We start from the raw sequence: 20,728 nt of genomic DNA on the forward strand, positions 1-20,728 counted from the left end.
TACAGGCAAGCACATTCTCGTACTCGCTTCTCAAATACACCTACCATCTTCCTGGGTCTCTCTCTCTCTCTCTCTCTCTCTCTCTCTCTCTCTCTCTCTCTCTCTCTCTCTCTCTCTCTCTCTCTCCTCTTTCTCTCTCTCTCTCTCTCTCTGTCTCTCTCTCTCTCTATCTCTCGCTCTCTCTCTCTATCTCTCGCTCTCTCTCTCACTTTAAATTCAATTCAGTCGACTTTATTGACATGGCAAGTTAAATTACTTACATTGTCAAAGTATACATATAACAAAAAATGGCAGGACCAACAGCAATAAGGCATCAATAATAATAGTAGGAGTGGAAATGTGATTACTATTAACAGCAACTACAACAACAATATTAATGAGAATAATAATACATTAAAGTGATAGTAGAAGCCCAGTCTCAACATGACTGAAAAGCCACATGATATGGTATGAAAGCCAAAACAAAACCAAAATGGGAAATATTATTGACATTACATTGCACTTTTCACTGGATGTCCCTCAGGTTGTGGCAGGAAGACACATATTGCACATTTTGGCTTTTCACCCAATAAATATTAGATTTTTCTTCATCTTCTATAGTTTCAAATTCTCTCTTTCTCTCTCTCACACCTCTCCCTCAAATGTTTTTTTCTCTATCTTTGAGGTGCTTCAGGAAACTATTCCTCATCCTGCTCAGGGCCCAAAAGCATCTTAAGTTAATCGTTAGAACCTTCGTAGGAGCATCGTTAAATCGTAAAATTTGCCAAAAACATTGTTACTGAAGTTGCAACGTTCATTATTCACCAACGTCCTCAGTGTCGTTATATGCTTTTCTGCCCTTCCACATCACTTTATACACAGAAGATCTCCGCTAAACATTAGCAATGTGCATGCCCTGCCCACCTGAGGATCTGTCTTTTTCAGACATTTATTTCCTGTGTTTGAGGGGTGCAAAATGTACTTGTCAATTAAATCTCGCTGGATTAATTACTTTGATTTTACTCCTGCGACTCTTTCATACTCTTGCTTGTGCCTGTCGTTTTCCCCCGTTAACGTTACGACCTGCGGAAATGTTTGTAATGACCTGTCAAACAAACCCCAGTATTGGCTGAAATGGGCTTAATGGAATACATAGGGTTAGGGTTAGGGTTAGGGTTAGGCTATAAGAGCGTTAATGTACCAGTCACTTACAGTACAGTCAAACGTTTGGACACACCTACTCATTCAAGGGTTTTTCTTTATTTTTACTATTTTATACATTGTAGAATAATAGTGAAGACATCAAAACTATGAAATAACACATATTTAATCACGTAGTGACCAAAAAAGTGTTATCAAATCAAAATATATTTTACATTTTAGATTCTTCAAAGTAGCCACCCTTTGCCTTGATGACAGCTTTGCACACTCTTGGCATTCTCTCAACCAGCTTCACCTGGAATGCTTTTCCAACAGTCTTGAAGGAGTTCCCACATATGCTGAGCACTTGTTGGCTGTTTTTCCTTCACTCTGTGGTCCAACTCATCCCAAACCATCTCAATTGGGTTGAGGAAGGGTGATTGTGGAGGCCAGGTCATCTGATGCAGCACTCCATCACTCTCCTTCTTGGTCAAATAGCCCTTACACAGCCTGGAGGTGTGTTGGGTCATTGTCCTGTTGAAAAACAAATGATAGTCCCACTAAGCGCAAACCAGATGGAATGGTGTATCGCTGCAGAATGCTGTGATAGCCATGCTGGTTAAGTGTGCCTTGAATTCTAAATAAATCACAGACAGTGTCACCAGCAAAGCACCCCCACACCATAACACCTCCTCCTCCATGCTTCACGGTGGGAACCACACATGCGGACATCATCTGTTCACCTACTCTGCGTCTCACAAAGACACGGCGGTTGGAAACAAAAATCTCAAATTTGGACTCATCAGACCAAAGGACAGATTTCCACCGGTCTAATGTCCATTGCTCGTGTTTCTTGGCACAAGCAAGTCTCTTCTTCTTATTGGTGTCCTTTAGTAGTGGTTTCTTTGCAGTAATTCGACAATGAAGGCCTGATTCACACAGTCTCCTCTAAACAGTTGATGTTGAGATGTGTCTGTTACTTGAACTCTGTGAAGCATTTATTTGGGCTGCAATTTCTGAGGCTGGTAACTCTAATGAACTTATCCTCTGCAGCAGAGGTAACTCTGTGTCTTCCTTTACTGTGGCGGTCCTCATGAGAGCCAATTTCATCATAGCGCTTGATGGTTTTTGTGACTGCACTTGAAGAAACTTTCAAATTTCTAGAAATTTTCCAGATTGACTGACCTTAAAGTAATGATGGACTGTCATTTCTCTTTGTTTATTTGAGCTGTTCTTGCCATAATATGGACTTTTACCAAATAGGGCTATCTTCTGTATACCACCCCTACCTTGTCACAACACAACTGATTGGCTCAAACGCATTAAGAAGGAAAGAAATTTCACAAATTAACTTTTAACAAGGCACATCTGTTAATTGAAATGTATTTCTGGTGACTACCTCATGAAGCTGGTTGAGAGAATGCCAATACTGTGCAAAGCTGTCATCAAGGCACAGGGTGGCTACTTTGAAGAATCTCAAATATAAAATATATTTTTGATTTGTTTAACACTTTTTTGGTTACTACATGATTCCATATGTGTTATTTCATCGTTTTGATATGTTCACTATTATTCTACATTGTAGAAAATAGTAAAAATTAAGAAAAACCAATCTTTTTACTGGTACTGTACATCTCAAGAAAAATAAGAAAGATAACTTTATTTTGATGATCATTTTTTGTTGAATTAAACAATTAATAATTTAACAGTTGAAAGGTTTTCAAATTAAATGTGCTGAAATGAAAGCAACTTCTGAAAATGAACACTCAGATTATAGTGATATTATGTCTGATCTCGCAAACAATGTAAAGTATGTTTAGATAGGTGTAATCTAGAACCAAGCGTGTTGATTTTTACACATAGGGTATCCTGCTATTGACACACTTATTGAAACAGAACGTGACAACAACAGTAAATAATGAGGCAGTCTAGACAGCGCAGGTGTGTGAGTGCAGGTAGGGTAGAAGGAGCAAGTGTTTGGTGGTTGCAGCCCTGTTCCACCCCTTTATGTTAATTTATGAATTTATGCAAATGAGGCACACCCTTTTCTTTATTTTAACACAAAATATAAAACAAATACCTGATACAATAACAAATGTTATGTATGAGTGCATTCTAAGCAAAACATATACAATACCTGAATTCCCACCAAAATCCCTGAATGTCATTCATTATTTGTCCATGCCAGTAAATGTTTTATTAAAAAGTGTGTGTGTGTGTGTAGAGTGGGAGGTGGTGAGAGGTACAGAGAGACGGCCCTAGATACTGTAACTATGTGAACGAGACCCCTTTTAGCCAATGTGTGATTAACTAACGAGCTCACGGCATTACCAACACATACACACACTCCTCTCTATCTCTATGCACACACACACACACACACACACACACACACACACACACACACACACACACACACACACACACACACACACACACACACACACACACACACACACACACACACACACACACACACACACACATAGAGAGACACACAGACAGACACATATACACACACACTGTTCTGTAGCAAACCACTTTGGTTTCCAGGACTACCACAAAGACAGAGATACTGTAGAAGACATGTTGCTCAAACATATTTGTGTAATACTTCATATACATTGCTTTGGTAAATGTTGCAACCACCCATTCATGCCAATAAAGCATTCATTGAATATTGAATAGAGACAGAGACAAAGAATGATTAAGAGCGAATTATGAATGATATGCTCAACAAGACATGGATCACCCAAGAATATATCCTAATATACAGTTGAAGTCGGAAGTTTACATACACCTTAGCCAAATACATTTAAACTCAGTTTTTCACAATTCCTGACATTTCATCCTAGTAAAAATTCACTGTCTTAGGTCAGTTAGGATCACCACTTTATTTTAAGAATGTGAAATGTCAGAATAATAGTAGAGAGAAAGATTTATTTCAGCTTTCATTTCTTTCATCACATTCCCAGTGGGTCAGAAGTTTACATACACTCAATTAGTATTTCGTAGCATTGCCTTTAAATTGTTTAACTTGGGTCAAACGTTTCGGGTAGCCTTCCACAATAAATTGGGTGAATTTTGGCCCATTCCTCCTGACAGAGCTGGTGTAACTGAGTCAGGTTTGTAGGCCTCCTTGCTCGCACACGCTTTTTCAGTTCTGCCCTCAGATTTTCTATAGGATTGAGGTCAGGGCTTTGTGATGGCCACTCCAATACCTTGACTTTGTGCCATTTCGCCACAACTTTGGAAGTATGCTTTGGGTCATTGTCCATTTGGAAGACCCATTTGCGACCTAGCTTTAACTTCCTGACTGATGTCTTGAGATGTTGCTTCAATATATCCACATAATTTTCCTTCCTCATGATGCCATCTATTTTGTGAAGTGCACCAGTCCTTCCTGCAGCAAAGCACCCCCACAGCATGATGCTGCCACCCCCGTACTTCACGGTTGGGATGGTGATCTTCGGCTTGCAAGCCACACCCTTTTTTCTCCAAACATAACGATGGTCATTATGGCTAAACAGTTCTATTTTTGTTTCATCAGACCAGAGGACATTTCTCCAAAAAGTACGATCTTTGTCCCCATGTGGTTGCAAACCGTAGTCTGGCTTTTTTATGGCGGATTTGGAGCAGTGGCTTCTTCCTTGCTGAGCGGCCTTTCAGGTTATGTCGATATAGGACTCGTTTTACTGTGGATATAGATACTTTTGTACCCGTTTCCTCCAGCATCTTCACAAGGTCCTTTGCTGTTGTTCTGGGATTGATTTGCACTTTTCGCATCAAAGTATGTTCATCTCTAGGAGACAGAACGCATCTCCTCCCTGAGCGGTATGACGGCTGCGTGGTCCCATGGTGTTGATACTTGCGTACTATTGTTTGTACAGATGAACATTGTACCTTCAGGCGTTTGGAAATTGCTCCCAAGGATGAACCAGACTTGTGGAGTTCTGCAATTGTTTTCTGAGGTCTTGGCTGATTTCTTTTGATTTTCCCATGATGTCAGGCAAAGAGGCACTGAGTATGAAGGTAGGCCTTGAAATACATCCACAGGTACACCTCCAATTGACTCAAATGATGTCAATTAGCCTATCAGAAGCTTCTAAAGCCATGACATCATTTTCTGGAATTTTCCAAGCTGTTTAAAGTCACAGTCAACTTAGTGTATGTAAACTTCTGACCCATTGGAATTGTGATACAGTGAATTATAAGTGAAATAATCTGTCTGTAAACAATTGTTGGAAAAATGACTTGTGTCATGCACAAAACTATAGTTTGCTAACAAAGTAATTTGTGGAGTGGTTGAAAAACAAGTTTTAATGACTCCAACCTAAGTGTATGTAAACTTCCGACTTCAACTGTATAATGTAGCCTACGGAGCCATCAGATGTGGTATACTGTATGAAATATAAAACTTAAAATGTGAAATATGTGATGAAGATATGAAGTGAAAAATGCAATGGTATTTTCTGAGGAGAGCTGTAGAGACACTAGCACAGTGTAGATGGTAGAAGTAGACAGTTGGACAAGCCATCTGGCATCATAGCTTTCTCACACTACAGTATTTGGCTATGGACCTAACACACCCCTCCCTCTGCTCTCTGTAAACATACACGGTCAATGCATGCACTCCCGTACTTACACACACACACCTTCACATGCATACATGCACATACACAGCTCACACTTTCAAATGCATGCCCTCACACGTCACACCCTCATGCAATCATCCTCACACGCAAACAAACACTTACACACACTCCCCTGTGTGTCTGGCCTCTGATAGTCCTGAGTGACCTGTTGTATTGCTCCATGCCACAGACACACACACACACACACCAGCCAGGTCGCTCAAGATCCACTGCGAAATTCGACATCCGTCCAGGTAAGCACGCACACACACACACGCACACACGCACACACACACACGCACACGCACACACACACACACACACACACACACACACACACACACACACACATCTAGAACCAAGCGTGTTGATTTTTACACATAGGGTATCCTGCTATTGACACACTTATTGAAACAGAACGTGACAACAACAGTAAATAATGAGGCAGTCTAGACAGCGCAGGTGTGTGAGTGCAGGTAGGGTAGAAGGAGCAAGTGTTTGGTGGTTGCAGCCCTGTTCCACCCCTTTATGTTAATTTATGAATTTATGCAAATGAGGCACACCCTTTTCTTTATTTTAACACAAAATATAAAACAAATACCTGATACAATAACAAATGTTATGTATGAGTGCATTCTAAGCAAAACATATACAATACCTGAATTCCCACCAAAATCCCTGAATGTCATTCATTATTTGTCCATGCCAGTAAATGTTTTATTAAAAAGTGTGTGTGTGTGTGTAGAGTGGGAGGTGGTGAGAGGTACAGAGAGACGGCCCTAGATACTGTAACTATGTGAACGAGACCCCTTTTAGCCAATGTGTGATTAACTAACGAGCTCACGGCATTACCAACACATACACACACTCCTCTCTATCTCTATGCACACACACACACACACACACACACACACACACACACACACACACACACACACACACACACACACACACACACACACATAGAGAGACACACAGACACACACACACACACACACACACCAGGGCCATTAAAGGCCTGTCTCCATGGTAACCAGGCTGCCATTGTATTAACAGGGTCACCTGAAAGACTTCCGCTTCTTTTTCTGAAGATGGGAAGATGAGAGGAAAAGTCTGGTGAATGGACACACACACATATTTCCTCCACAGAGTCTGAGAGTAGGATGGCTCTCTGGAGTGCAGTTGACCTTTCTCTTACCCTCATCTGGGCGTGCGGGTGTTTTTGTATGTATGTGTTTGTGTGTGTGTGTGTGTGTGTGTGTGTGTGTGTGTGTGTGTGTGTGTGTGTGACTCTCGAGACCACGTTAGTGTTTTACTGTGGATGTAATTTCCAATGGACTCATTGCAACAATATTTATTGATTAATGTTCATGGTCTGTTACAGCCATACTCAACAGGACCCAGAAATGGGTCAATACCGGGTCAATAAAGACCGCGGCTCTCAAACTCAGTCGGGCTTCAATGTAATGCGGTCGAGAATTGTAAAAGTAGCATACACAAGGTGCAGTTTTTGAAGTTTGTTAAGTGCATTGGCAGTTTTCTTCTTGTTATGTCATTCACTGACAGACATGTGATTTACACATAAACTGTACATATAGCGAAACACACACACACACACATTGCCTCCACAGTCTGAGAGTAGGATGGCACTCAGGAGTGCAGTTGACCTTTCTCTTACCCTCATCTGGGCTCCATAGATCAGGCCTGGAGCAATTTATCGCTCTGTGTGTGTGTGTGCGTGTGTGTGTGTCCGTGTGAATCTCGAGACTGCGTTAGTGTTTTTATGTGGATGTCTCTAGGTCCGGGACGTTACCAGTATAGCGATACTCGATAGTGTTGTGGCAAGGAAACAAAACACGAGGCGGATTGAACTCTTTAGGAAAACAGTCATAATGTTGGAAACAAACATCATATACAGAGTTACATTTATTTATTTTCCAAGCTATAGCACACACTAACTGTAAGTCGCTCTGGATAAGTGCGTCTGCTAAATGACTAAAATGTAAAATGTAAAATAGCACACAATATTTTACATACAGCAGATATCAAAAGGACCAAAGAATTAGGTCTGCTTCATGTTTTCATTTTTGCCATGGAAAAAATATCTTGATAGTGGTATAGACCATAAACATCAACCAATAATAATTACAACAATTATTATTGGTTGATGTTTATGGTCTATAATCACCTCTGTGTGTTTATATGAGATGATTTTAATATGCTATTATTTGCCCCTTTCCTCCATCCTTTCCTCCATCCTTTCCTCCGTCCTTTCCTCCATCCTTTCCTCCATCCTTTCCTCCATCCTTTCCTCCATCCTTTCCTCCGTCCTTTCCTCCGTCCTTTCCTCCGTCCTTTCCTCCATCCTTTCCTCCGTCCTTTCCTCTGTCCTTTCCTCCATCCTTTCCTCCATCCTTTCCTCCAACCTTTCCTCCATCCTTTCCTCCGTCCTTTCCTCTGTCCGTTCCTCCATCCTTTCCTCCGTCCTTTCCTCCGTCCTTTCCTCCATATTTTCCTCCGTCCTTTCCTCCATCTTTTCCTCCGTCCTTTCCTCTGTCCTTTCCTCCATCCTTTCCTCCATCCTTTCCTCCATCCTTTCCTCTGTCCTTTCCTCCGTCCTTTCCTCCGTCCTTTCCTCTGTCCTTTCCTCCATCTTTTCCTCTGTCCTTCTATTACTATTGTTGTCTCTTCTCATCTCATTCATTCCCCTTTAATCTCAACCTTATCCATCACCCACCTTTTTTTCCTCATAACTTCCTCCCTACCTCCCCTTTCTTCCTGCCCCGTTTCCCTCCCTCTCCCAGACTCATCCCCCTCCACTCCCCAGCCCAGCGACTCCACCCCTGCCCCTGCCTCTGCCCCACCTGCCCTACCATGGCCCTCCTCTCTAGCACCCCCGGTGGTGGTGGTGGGTAGTGGCGGTGGGAGTGGTGAGACAGGGAAGTACTGCTGTCTGTGTGGAGCCTGGTTCAACAACCCTATTATGGCCCAACAACACTATGAGGGGAAAAAACATCGCAGGAACGCAGCCAGAGCACAACTACTGGAGCAGCTAGCTGGCAGTCTGGACGCTACCGAAACTACAGGTGAGGAGACAAGGTCAGGGGTCAGGGGTCAAGGGGTTATTAAGGGTTGCATTTAGGCTTATCAGCACTACAAGGGGAATAAACACTACAGGAACACATCATGATAAAACTGGAGCAACTGGCAGGAAATTTGGATGGTAGAGATAGGATCCACTCACTCACTCACTCACACACACACACACAGACACACACACACACACACACACAGAAACACACACATAATTTGATTTGATCCAGTTTGCTACAGCAGCAAAATAAACCTGCAGCAACAGGAAATGTGAATTATTATGTGGATTATAATTAATTGACATTTTATTTTAGAGGTTGATACGTTTTTGGTCAGGGCAAATCAAGTCTGAAATTTCAAAGTGGAAATTACAAACTTTAGAAGGCTTTTTAAACCTCAAATACACTACAAATTCCCAGCAACAAAAGAGTGATCAAATTTGTATCCTACATCTGTACATAACTTGACATTTATTCTGTTGGCAGACTGGCTTGTTATGAGCTGTTTCCATGGTGAACGGCTTGAGTGTTATTTTCCTATCACACACACACACACACACACACACACACACACACACACACACACACACACACACACACACACACACACACACACACACAGAGAGATGGTGAATGAGGGGGATAGCTGCCCGGTTGAGTACTCTGTGTGCCCCTGATGCCACGCAATCAAGACTAATATGATAATAATAATCAGATATGAGTGAGTGACTGCAACAGTATGTTTACACAGTGTATTATATAACACTGTGTTATATCATAGTGATGTAGCGACTGAGTTGGGATCAGCAAGAGTGGGACTTGAACCAGAGACCCTCTAGTTAACGGAACAATATTTGGCTAACAGCCGTAGCAAGGGCCTGATTAGGGTTGCAAAGGGAGGGTATATAACTGGAAACTACCAGAATTTTGGTATCTTTCAAGGATTTTATGTAATCTATCACAATACATTCACTGGCCCTTTAGGGGACTTCAGATTGTCACAGGTGTCTGTAATTATCTCTGGCCCTCTGTGTGGTATTATCACAAGTACAATATATAAAATCATTAAATAAGATGATTTTGGGAGAAAACACATTATTAACACCTGCTCTTTCCATGACATAGATTGACCAGGTGAATCCAGGTGAAAGCTATGATCCCTTATTAATTTCACTTGTTAAATCCACTTCAAATCAGTGTAGATGAAGGGGAGGAGACAGGTTAAATAAGGATTTTTAAGCCTTGAGACAATTAATACATGGATTGTGTATGTGTGCCATTCAGAGGGTGAATGAGCAAGACAAAACATGTAAGTGCCTTTGAACGGGGTATGGTAGTACTGTAGGTGCCAGGCGCACAGGTTTGTGTCAAGAACTGCAACGCTGCTGGGTTTTTCACACTCAACAGTTTCCCGTGTGTATCAAGAATGTTCCACCACCCAAAGGACATCCAGCCAACTTGACACAACTGTGGGAAGGGCCAGCATCCCTGTGGAACGCTTTCGACACCTTGTAGAGTCCATTCCCCGACGAATGAGGCTGTTCTGAGGGCAAAAGGGGGAATGCAACTCAATATTAGGAAGGTGTTCTTAATGTTTTGTACACTCAGAGTAAACCATCAACTTGGTGAATACCATTGGTGTTTTATATGAGGATTTCAGCATGAAATACACACACACACACAAACACACACACAGAGACATACAAACACAAACACACACACACAGACACACAGACATACAAACACACACACAAACACACACACACAAACACACACAAACACACACACACACACAGACACAAACACACACACACGCAAACACACACACACACTCACAGACATACACACACATTTCTCTCTCTTTCTCTCTGTCTCTCTCTCTCTCACACACACACAAACAAACAAACAAACACACACACACACACACACAGAGACATAAACACACATCTCTCTCTCTCTCTCTCTCTCTCTCTCTCTCTCTCTCTCTCTCTCTCTCTCTCTCACACACTCACAAACCTCACACAGGATACAGAATCCCAAAGTGAAAACCCTTAAAGACAGAGCCAGCATGATGTCCCTTCTCTATCTCTCTCTCTCGTGTGAGTTGAGGCGAGGATTAAAATCACTGCGATAGCTGCTAATGTAATGACTCTGGAGGCACTGAATTACCACAGAAAAGTGTTGTGTGTTGTCAAGGTTGAGTGTAGATGTGGTGTGGAATCAAGTGCAGGACACACAGAGGCTTCGTACTAACGTCTTTAGTGAAGACAAAAAGGAACAAGCCAAACACGGCTAAATACAACCAGGCAGGCAAGCGAAACTTTACGCACACCGGTAAAGTACAAACGAAAGGCGCACACTGTGCGGAACTCTCTTCAAAACAACACAGAGAGAAATAAACGAACTAGCATCCCAAAATGACACGAACAATGCCACACAACACATGACAAAACCCAAGAGAACTTATAGGACGCATAATTAACACTAACAAGGAACAGGTGTAACAAAACAGACAAAACCAATCAAACATCGAAACATAGAACGGTGGCAGCTAGTACTCCGGAGACGACGACCACCGAAGCCTGCCCGAACAAGGAGAAGGAGCAGCCTCGGCCGAAACCGTGACAGTACCCCCCCCTTGACGCGCGGCTCCAGCCGTGCGCCGACCCCGGCCTCGAGGACGACCAGGAAGACGCGGAGCAGGGCGCGTGGGATGACCACGATGGAACTCGGTCAGAAGAGACGGGTCTAGGATGTCCCTCCTCGGCACCCAGCACCGCTCCTCCGGGCCGTACCCCTCCCACTCCACGAGATATTGGAGACCCCCCATCCGGCGTCTCGAATCCAGGATGGACCGAACAGTGTACGCCGGAGCCCCCTCGATGTCCAGCGGGGGCGGAGGAGTCTCTTCTATCTCATAGTCCTGGAGTGGACCAGCTAACACCGGCCTGAGGAGAGACACATGGAACGAGGGGTTAATATTCTTGTAATCAATTGGCAGTTGTAACCTGTAACACACCTCGTTCAATCTCCTCAGGACTTTAAAAGGCCCCACAAACCGCCGACCCAGCTTCCGGCAGGGCAGGCGGAGGGGCAGGTTTCTGGTCGAGAGCCAGACTCGATCTCCCGGTGTGTACACCGGCCCCTCACTGCGGTGGAGATCGGCGCTCGTCTTATGTCGACGGATGGCCCGCTGCAGATGGACGTGTGCAGCGTTCCACGTCTCCTCCGAGCGCCGCACCCACTCATCCACCGCAGGGGCCTCGAGCTGGCTCTGATGCCAAGGTGCCAGAGCCGGCTGGTACCCTAACACACACTGGAAAGGAGTTAGTTTAGTGGAGGAGTGGCGTAGAGAGTTCTGTGCCATCTCGGCCCAGGGAACATACCTCGCCCACTCCTCCGGCCGGCCCTGGCAATACGACCTCAGAAACCTACCCACATCCTGGTTTACACGTTCGACCTGCCCATTGCTCTCCGGGTGGTAACCCGAGGTAAGGCTCACCGAAACCCCCAAACGCTCCATGAACGCACTCCAGACTCTGGAGGTAAACTGGGGGCCTCGATCAGACACTATATCCTCGGGTACCCCGTAATGCCGGAAGACGTGGGTGAATAGTGCCTCAGCGGTCTGTAGGGCAGTAGGAAGACCCGGCATGGGAAGGAGACGACAGGCCTTCGAGAACCGATCCACAACGACCAGGATGGTGGTATTCCCCTGTGAGGGGGGAAGGTCTGTAACAAAATCCACCGAGAGGTGAGACCAGGGTCGTTGTGGAACGGGCAGGGGTTGTAACTTACCCCTGGGCAAGTGTCTGGGCGCCTTACACTGGGCACACACCGAGCAGGAGGAGACATAAACCCTCACATCCCTGGCTAACGTTGGCCACCAGTACTTTGTGCTAAGGCTGTGCACTGTCCGGCCAATACCTGGATGCCCAGAGGAGGGTGACGTGTGAGCCCAATAAATGAGTCGATCCCGAACCTCGAGCGGAACGTACGTCCGACCCACCGGACACTGTGGAGGGCTAGGGTCGGTGCGTAACGCCCGCTCGATCTCCATATCGACCTCCCACACCACCGGTGCCACCAGACAAGACTTCGGTAGTATGGGAGTGGGCTCAACGGACCTCTCCTCTGTGTCATACCGCCGAGACAGGGCGTCTGCCTTCCCGTTCTGGGACCCAGGGATGTAAGTGATCTTAAACACGAACCGGGCTAGAAACATAGTCCACCGAGCCTGGCGAGGATTTAGTCTCCTAGCTGCCCGAATGTATTCCAGGTTACGGTGGTCAGTCAAAATGAGAAAAGGGTGTTGAGCCCCCTCAAGCCAATGCCTCCACACCTTTAGGGCCTGTACCACGGCTAACAACTCCCTGTCCCCTACGTCATAATTTCGCTCCGCCGGACTGAGCTTTTTCGAGTAAAAAGCACAGGGGTGGAGTTTAGGTGGTGTGCCGGACCGTTGCGAGAGAACGGCCCCGATACCGGCTTCTGACGCGTCCACCTCCACTTGGAATGGTAAAGCGGGATCCGGATGCGCCAGCACCGGAGCCGAAGTAAACAGGTCCTTCAGTCTCCCAAAAGCCCTGTTCGCCTCAGCTGACCACCGCAAGCGCACCGGACCTGGGACGTTATGGGAGCTGCCACCTGTCCAAAACCCCGGATAAACCTCCGGTAGTAATTCGCAAAGCCCAAGAACTGCTGCACCTCTTTAACCGTGGTTGGGGTTTGCCAATTACGCACGGCTAACACACGGTCAACCTCCATCTTCACCCCTGACGTGGACAACTGATAACCCAAAAAGGAGACCGACTCCTGGAAGAACAGACATTTCTCTGCCTTGACATACAGGTCATGCTCCAACAGCCTCCTCAACACTCGGCGCACCAGGGCTACATGCTCGGCTCGGGTAGAACTGTACACCAGAATATTGTCTATGTACACGACCACTCCCTGCCCCTGCATGTCCCGGAAAATCTCATCCACAAAGGATTGGAAGACTGATGGAGCATTCATTAACCCGTATGGAGGGCCGTATGTATCCCTGTCTCAGAGACTCGGCAATGTATGTCTCCATTGCCCTCTTCTCCTCTTGTGACAAAGGATACACGTGGCTCCGCGGGAGCGTAGCTCCTGCCTGGAGGTCTATCGCACAACCCCCCTGTCTATGAGGTGACAATCGCGCCGCCCTCGCCTTGCTAAACACGAGTGCTAAATCCTCATACTCGGGGGGAACGTGCATTGCGGGCATTTGGTTTGGATTCTCCACCGAGGTCGCCCCTACGGAAACACCCAGACATAGCCCCACACACTGGGCAGACCACCCCTTAAGAGCTCTCTCTCGCCACGAAATGGTAGGATCATGAGTAATCAACCAGGGAAGCCCCAGCACCACCAGATACGCAGGAGAGTCGATCAGATATAGCTGAATCGTCTCCTCATGACCCCCCTGCGTCTCCATCCTAAGTGGCACTGTGACCTCCCTAATCAACCCGGATCCTAACGGACGGCTATCTAGGGCATGTACAGGGAAGGGATTATTAACCGGAAGGAGAGGGATCCCTAACTCTATACAAAATTTACGATCTACAAAATTCCCAGCTGCGCCTGAATCTACTAGCGCCTTATGCTGGGAACGAGGTGCAACCTGTGAAAAACAAACAGGTATGGTTATGTGCACGACAGAAAGCTCTGGGTAAGTGGGGCGCCTACTCACCTGGGAGGACTCCCCAATGTGTGGCCTGCCGTCTCGTCCTCCAGGAGACCCTCCCCAGGACCTAGCCGCGGTGTGCCCTCTACGGCCACAGTTGGTGCAGGGGACGGCCCCCCTCGGGCTCCTTCTCCTCCGTTCTCTAGCGCCAGCACCCCCGAGCTCCATGGGACTCGGCTCGGAGGTGCTGGAGGATGGAATGGGCGACCCCCACCCAGGACGTCCGCGGGTGGCGAGCAGGGTGTCTAGCCGAATGGCCATGTCAACCAATTGGTCAAACGTAAGAGTGGTGTCCCTGCACGCCAACTCTCTACGGACGTCCTCCCGGAGGCTGCAGCGGAAGTGATCTATGAGGGCCCGCTCATTCCACCCTGCATCTGCCGCTAGAGTCCGAAACTCCAGGGCAAACTCTTGAGCGCTCCTCATCCCCTGCCGGAGGTAGAATAGACGCTCCCCCGCCGCCTTCCCCTCAGGTGGATGGTCGAACACTGCCCGGAAGCGGCGGGAGAACTCCGCATAGGTGATCGTTGCGGCGTCTATCCTCCTCCATTCGGCGTTGGCCCACTCCAACGCCTTGCCGGTGAGACAGGAGATGAGGGTGGAAACGCTCTCGTGTCCCGAGGGCGCCGGGTGTACGGTGGCGAGGTAGAGTTCGACTTGCAACAGGAAACCCTGACACCCGGCAGCGGTGCCGTCGTACGCCCTCGGGAGCGAGAGCCGAATCCCACTGGGTTCCGGAAGTTGGACAGGTGGACTGACCGATGGTGATGGTGTGGTAGGTGGGGGCGTGGGTACCCCGCTGGTCTCCCAACGATGGAGGGTGTTCATCACTCTATCCAGAGCGTGCCCGATCTGGTTGATCCTGTCCTCCTGTCCACGAAGGCACTCCTCAATAACCTCGGTAGGTGCAGCTGCTCCTGCTGATTCCATGGTGAAAGGTGTGTAATTCTGTCAAGGTTGAGTGTAGATGTGGTGTGGAATCAAGCGCAGGACACACAGAGGCTTCGTACTAACGTCTTTAGTGAAGACAAAAAGGAACAAGCCAAACACGGCTAAATACAACCAGACAGGCAAGCGAAACTTTACGCACACCGGTAAAGTACAAACAAAAGGCGCACACTGTGCGGAACTCTCTTCAAAACAACACAGAGAGAAATAAACGAACTAGCATCCCAAAATGACACGAACAATGCCACACAACACATGACAAAACCCAAGAGAACTTATAGGACGCATAATTAACACTAACAAGGAACAGGTGTAACAAAACAGACAAAACCAATCAAACATCGAAACATAGAACGGTGGCAGCTAGTACTCCGGAGACGACGACCGCCGAAGCCTGCCCGAACAAGGAGAAGGAGCAGCCTCGGCCGAAACCGTGACATGTGTGTTTGTCTGTGTGTGTGCACGCATGTGTGTACACTCACACACACACACACACACATACGCACACAATCTCCTACATCTGCATACACACACTGCTTTATCTGGAGTGATTTAGCTGCAGAGTCGCCACTCCTACGCTTGAATTATAACAAACACACCCACCCACACACCAGCACACACACTCACACACACATTCTCTGTGTGTAATTAGCATGAGTACCTTATTAACTACGCACCACAGGGTCACACACGGGGTGTGTGTGTGTGTGTGTATGTGTTTATTTACGAAGAGCATGTGGTCAGCTTGGGTCCGTCGTGTCGGAAACATTAATAAAAAACAGCTTATTAATGGAAACAAACACGCAGCATGGACATCACACACACAAACACACACACACACACATGTTGGTTTTACTATCCAAGTGGGGATCAAAAAATGTATTCCCATTCAAAATCCTATTTTCATTTACCCCTAAACCTAACCCTAACCCTTAACCTAACCTTAATCTTAACCCCTAACCCTAACCCTAAAACTAACCCTAACCCTAACTCCTAACCCTAGTCCTAACCCCTAACCCTAATTGTAACACTAATCATAATTGTAACCCTAACCCTAAACCTAACCCCTAAGCCTAAAATAGCATTTTTCCATTTGGTGCCCGGCGAAATGTCCCCACTTTTCAAATGTTCCTTGTTTTACTGTCCTTGTGAGGACTTTTGGAACCCAAAATGATAGTAAAGTTACACCACACACACACACACACACACACACACACACACACACACACACACACACACACACACACACACACACACACACACACACACACACATACATTTCCCCTCTAAAAAAGAACCCCAAAATGATTCATGTGCTCTGATAAGCAATGACAAGCCACCTGGGTCTGACAATTTGGATGGAAAATTACTGAGGATGATAGCAGACGATATTGCCACTCCCATTTGCCGTCTCTTCAATCTAAGCTTACAAAAAAGTGTGTGCCCTCAGGCCTGGAGGGAAGCAAAAGTCATTCCGCGCACCCAAGAATAGTAAAGCACCCTTTACTGGCTCAAATAGCTGACCAATCAGCCTGTTACCAACCCTTAGTAAACTTTTGGAAAAAATGGTGTTTGACTAGATACAATGCTATTTTACAGTAAATAAATTAACAACAGACTTTCAGCACGCTTATAGGGAAGGGCATTTAACATGCTCAGCACTTACACAAATGATTGATAATTGGCTGAGAGAAACTGATAATAAAAATATTGTGGGAGCTGTTTTGTTAGACTTCAGTGCGGGTTTTGACATTATCGATCATAGTATGCTGCTAGAAAAATGTATATGTTATGGCTTTACACCTCAGGCTATATTGTGGATTGAGAGTTACCTGTCTAACAGAACATGGAGGGTGTTCTTTAATGGTAGCCTCTCCAACATAATCCAGGTAGAATCAGGAATTCCCCAGGGCAGCTGTCTAGGCACCTTACTACTTTCAATCTTTACTAATGACCTGCCACTAACTCTGAGTAAAGCCTGTGTGTCTATCTATGCGGATGACTCAACAATATACACGTGAGCTACTACAGTGAGTGAAATCACTGCAACACTTAACAAAGAGCTGCAGTCAGTTTCAGAACGGGTGTCAAGAAATAAGTTAGTTCTCTTGAGTACATTCTTCTGAGGGCAAGAGTTTGGAGAACGCATAAAACATTACATTTGAGAAGCACTCACACTCCCCCTACTGTATTACCTGAAGCTGCACCTCTCCATTCACTGAATCTTCTTCCAGCCAAGACAATGGTAACAATAGAGATGAAACAAGATATACACAAAGCAAAGATTTTACTTCATAATTATCTGCTAGCTATATGTGAATCATAATAATCTAGCTAGCCAGCTAATAAAACAGGCACAAATGATCTAAAACAAATGTTATGCAAGGTAGATGTACATTTTCGTGGGTAGCTAGCTACCAATTATTCATGGAAGCTAGCCAGGCTATTCCACATCAAGTAAATCACACAAGCAGTAAAATCAGATTCAAAAAACAGATTAAAATTCACGTTATGGAACAGCAAGGATTGTGTAGAGTCACACGAACAGGTACAAGCCCAAACATTTCTCGCCAGGCTTAGTTTGTCTTCTTAAAGACAACATGTCTTCAATAGCTTCAGAAAGGGACATTAAGTGTGTGTGTGTGTGTGTGTGTGTTTGTGTGACCACACACCAATCTGAGGGATGTGGGATAGTGATATGCTATATTATACAATCCTGGCAGTGACCTGTCTTTCCTCCAAGAGTGGTGTGTGTATATTAGTACTTCATCTTTCATCATGCTTTGCCAATTACCACGACGAAAGGTCAAAGAGTCACGGAGCACATCAACAACTCATAAATCTCTCACACACACACACACACACACACACACACACACACACACACACACACACACACACACACACACACACACACACACACACAATGATTGTAGGGACAGTAAAGGACCTCCAACCAATTATTTTCTGATTACGTGAATGTGCACGACACTGTGTTGTCACTTAGAAGCATTGTGTCCTCTGGATGACATTGCCTTTCTAGTTATACCAGCTGTCTCAGTGCGGAGGTCCATGAAGAAAATCCTAACCCTGTCTAGTTATACCCTCTCAGTGCAGAGGTAAAATACAAAGGGGCCACTTTATTCAAAAGATACCTTGTGCACATACAGTACATGTTTTCTTTCAAATGGCAAAAATATTAGTTGTGAGTATTAAAGCAAAAAATCTAGTTGTTCAGCTGAAAGACCATGCCCAGAGCTTACCCATGATGTTGTACAACAATTTAAAATTGATAAGTCATCATTTTATTCAAAGTATGATATATTTGGGCTTATAAGTGAGACATCTCAGACTGCCTCCTAGACACTCATTAACAATGCATGGCGTGTCTTTCCCCCATGAAATTATGTGCAAAGTGATATCTGATTACATTTCTTACTAGGGCTGGGTTTTGTAAAAAATTAATAATAATTATTACCCCTTACACGGGCTGATCTCTGCCTGTTTACAACCTGTTGCTACTGTCTATCTAGCTTACTCACTCTGCCTCTCTCTCTCTCTCTCTCTCTCTCTCTCTCACACACACACTCTCTTTCTCTCTCTCTCTCTCTCTCTCTCTCTCTCTCTCTCTCTCTCTCTCTCTCTCTCTCTCGTCTCTCTCTCTCTCGGCTCTCTCTCTCTCTCTCTCTCGCTGTCTGTCTCCACTTTTGTGGATTGGGGTGATCAGTCCTTGGTTCCAAATATTGGGGAAGATGCCAGAGCTAAAGATGACGTTAAAGAGTTTAAGTATAGCCAATTGGAATTTGTGGTCTGTATATTTGATCATTTCATTGAGGATACCATCAACACCACAGGCCTTTTTGGGTTGGAGGGTTTGTATTTTGTCCTGATGATCTGGTGCTTCTGTCACCAACCAAGGAGTGCCTACAGCAGCACCTAGATCTCTCTCTCTCTCTCTCTCTCTCTCTCTCTCTCTCTCTCTCTCTCTCTCTCTCTCTCTCTCTCTCTCTCTCTCTCTCTCTCTCGTTGTCTCTATCTCTCTCTCCCTCGCTTTCCTTTTCCCCCTCCCCCTCTCTCTCTGTCCCCTCTCTCTCTCTTTTTTCTTCTCTCCATCTCTTCTTCCTCTGTCTATTTTGGTCCTTCATTCTCGACCACCTGCAAACCGTCTAATTAGCTCACGTCTGTTTCTGCGCTGTTCATCTCATCTCATCACACACAGACACATACACCTATCACATGCCTGGGTCCCCTCCATTCTTCCTTTGTACAGTAAATATGCTTCACAATGATGATGATGATGATGATGATGACGATGACGACGATAATGATGATGATAGTGGTGATGATGGCGACGACAGTGATGATGACGTCTGTGTGTTTTTTTTTTTTTTTTTTTTTTTTTAATATTCCCCTTTATTACTTTTCAACCCCACCATCCTTTCCCTACTTGGAGTAAATTAGTGAACAACAACGCCCAGGCCTCCACCTCCGGTCCATACTCACTATCTACACCTTACGGACAGAGTTAATTTTACAATAATTCTATATCTATATATATATATATATATACATACATACACATACACACACATATACATATATATATATATATATATATATATATATATATATATACATACATATACACATACACATCTATTTTTTTTTTTTCTCCTGAACTTCTTCTACTCTCAACCTCTCCGATCATCTTCATGATGTCCATCCGGTTTGCCTCTAAATGCCATATCTTTCTAACTGTGCTCCTTCCCAAAAGCTCCCAACATACAACCTATATACTTATTATGGACACAGTATGCTTACATTATTAGCTATCTTTGTTATTATTTGTTGTTATTTGTTATTAGTCCCATCCTTCAACTCTATTCTGACGTCTGTGTGTTTGTCTCTCATCAGGTCTCCGTAGCAAATACTCCTGCAGTGTCTGTAGTGTTGTGTTGAACTCCATTGAACAGTACCACGCACACCTCCAGGGCTCCAAGCACCAGAACAAGTAAGTTGATAACACTAACTATGGAGAGAAGTTGATAACACTAACTATGGAGAGAAGTTGAGAACACTAGAGAGAGAGAGAGAGAGAGAGAGAGAGAGAGAGAGAGAGAGAGAGAGAGAGAGAGAGAGAGAGAGAGAGAGAGAGAGAGAGAGAGAGAGAATGAGTTACCAGGTCCAGGTAGGTCTAGGTGCTGTGGCAGTAAGTGCTCAGAGAA

The 20,728-nt window shown here is 45.1% G+C and overlaps 1 protein-coding gene across 1 annotated transcript in view; it reads left to right on the forward strand.

Annotated features, from left to right (window-relative positions):
* The window catches only part of LOC311100464 (zinc finger matrin-type protein 4-like), a gene marked incomplete at both ends in the record, with an annotated part of 55,335 nt that extends 34,817 nt beyond the window's left edge, over window positions 1-20,518 (forward strand). Inside the window, 2 exons of the mRNA XM_084141384.1 lie at window positions 8,558-8,839; window positions 20,418-20,518. Of these exons, the coding sequence (XP_083997510.1) occupies window positions 8,558-8,839; window positions 20,418-20,518 (383 nt within the window). The remainder of the gene's footprint in view (window positions 1-8,557; window positions 8,840-20,417) is intronic.
* Window positions 20,519-20,728: the final 210 nt, after the last annotated feature.

The sequence above is a fragment of the Coregonus lavaretus genome, assembly GCF_964263955.1.
Source record: "Coregonus lavaretus genome assembly, chromosome: 25".
NCBI classification, from domain to species: domain Eukaryota; kingdom Metazoa; phylum Chordata; class Actinopteri; order Salmoniformes; family Salmonidae; genus Coregonus; species Coregonus lavaretus.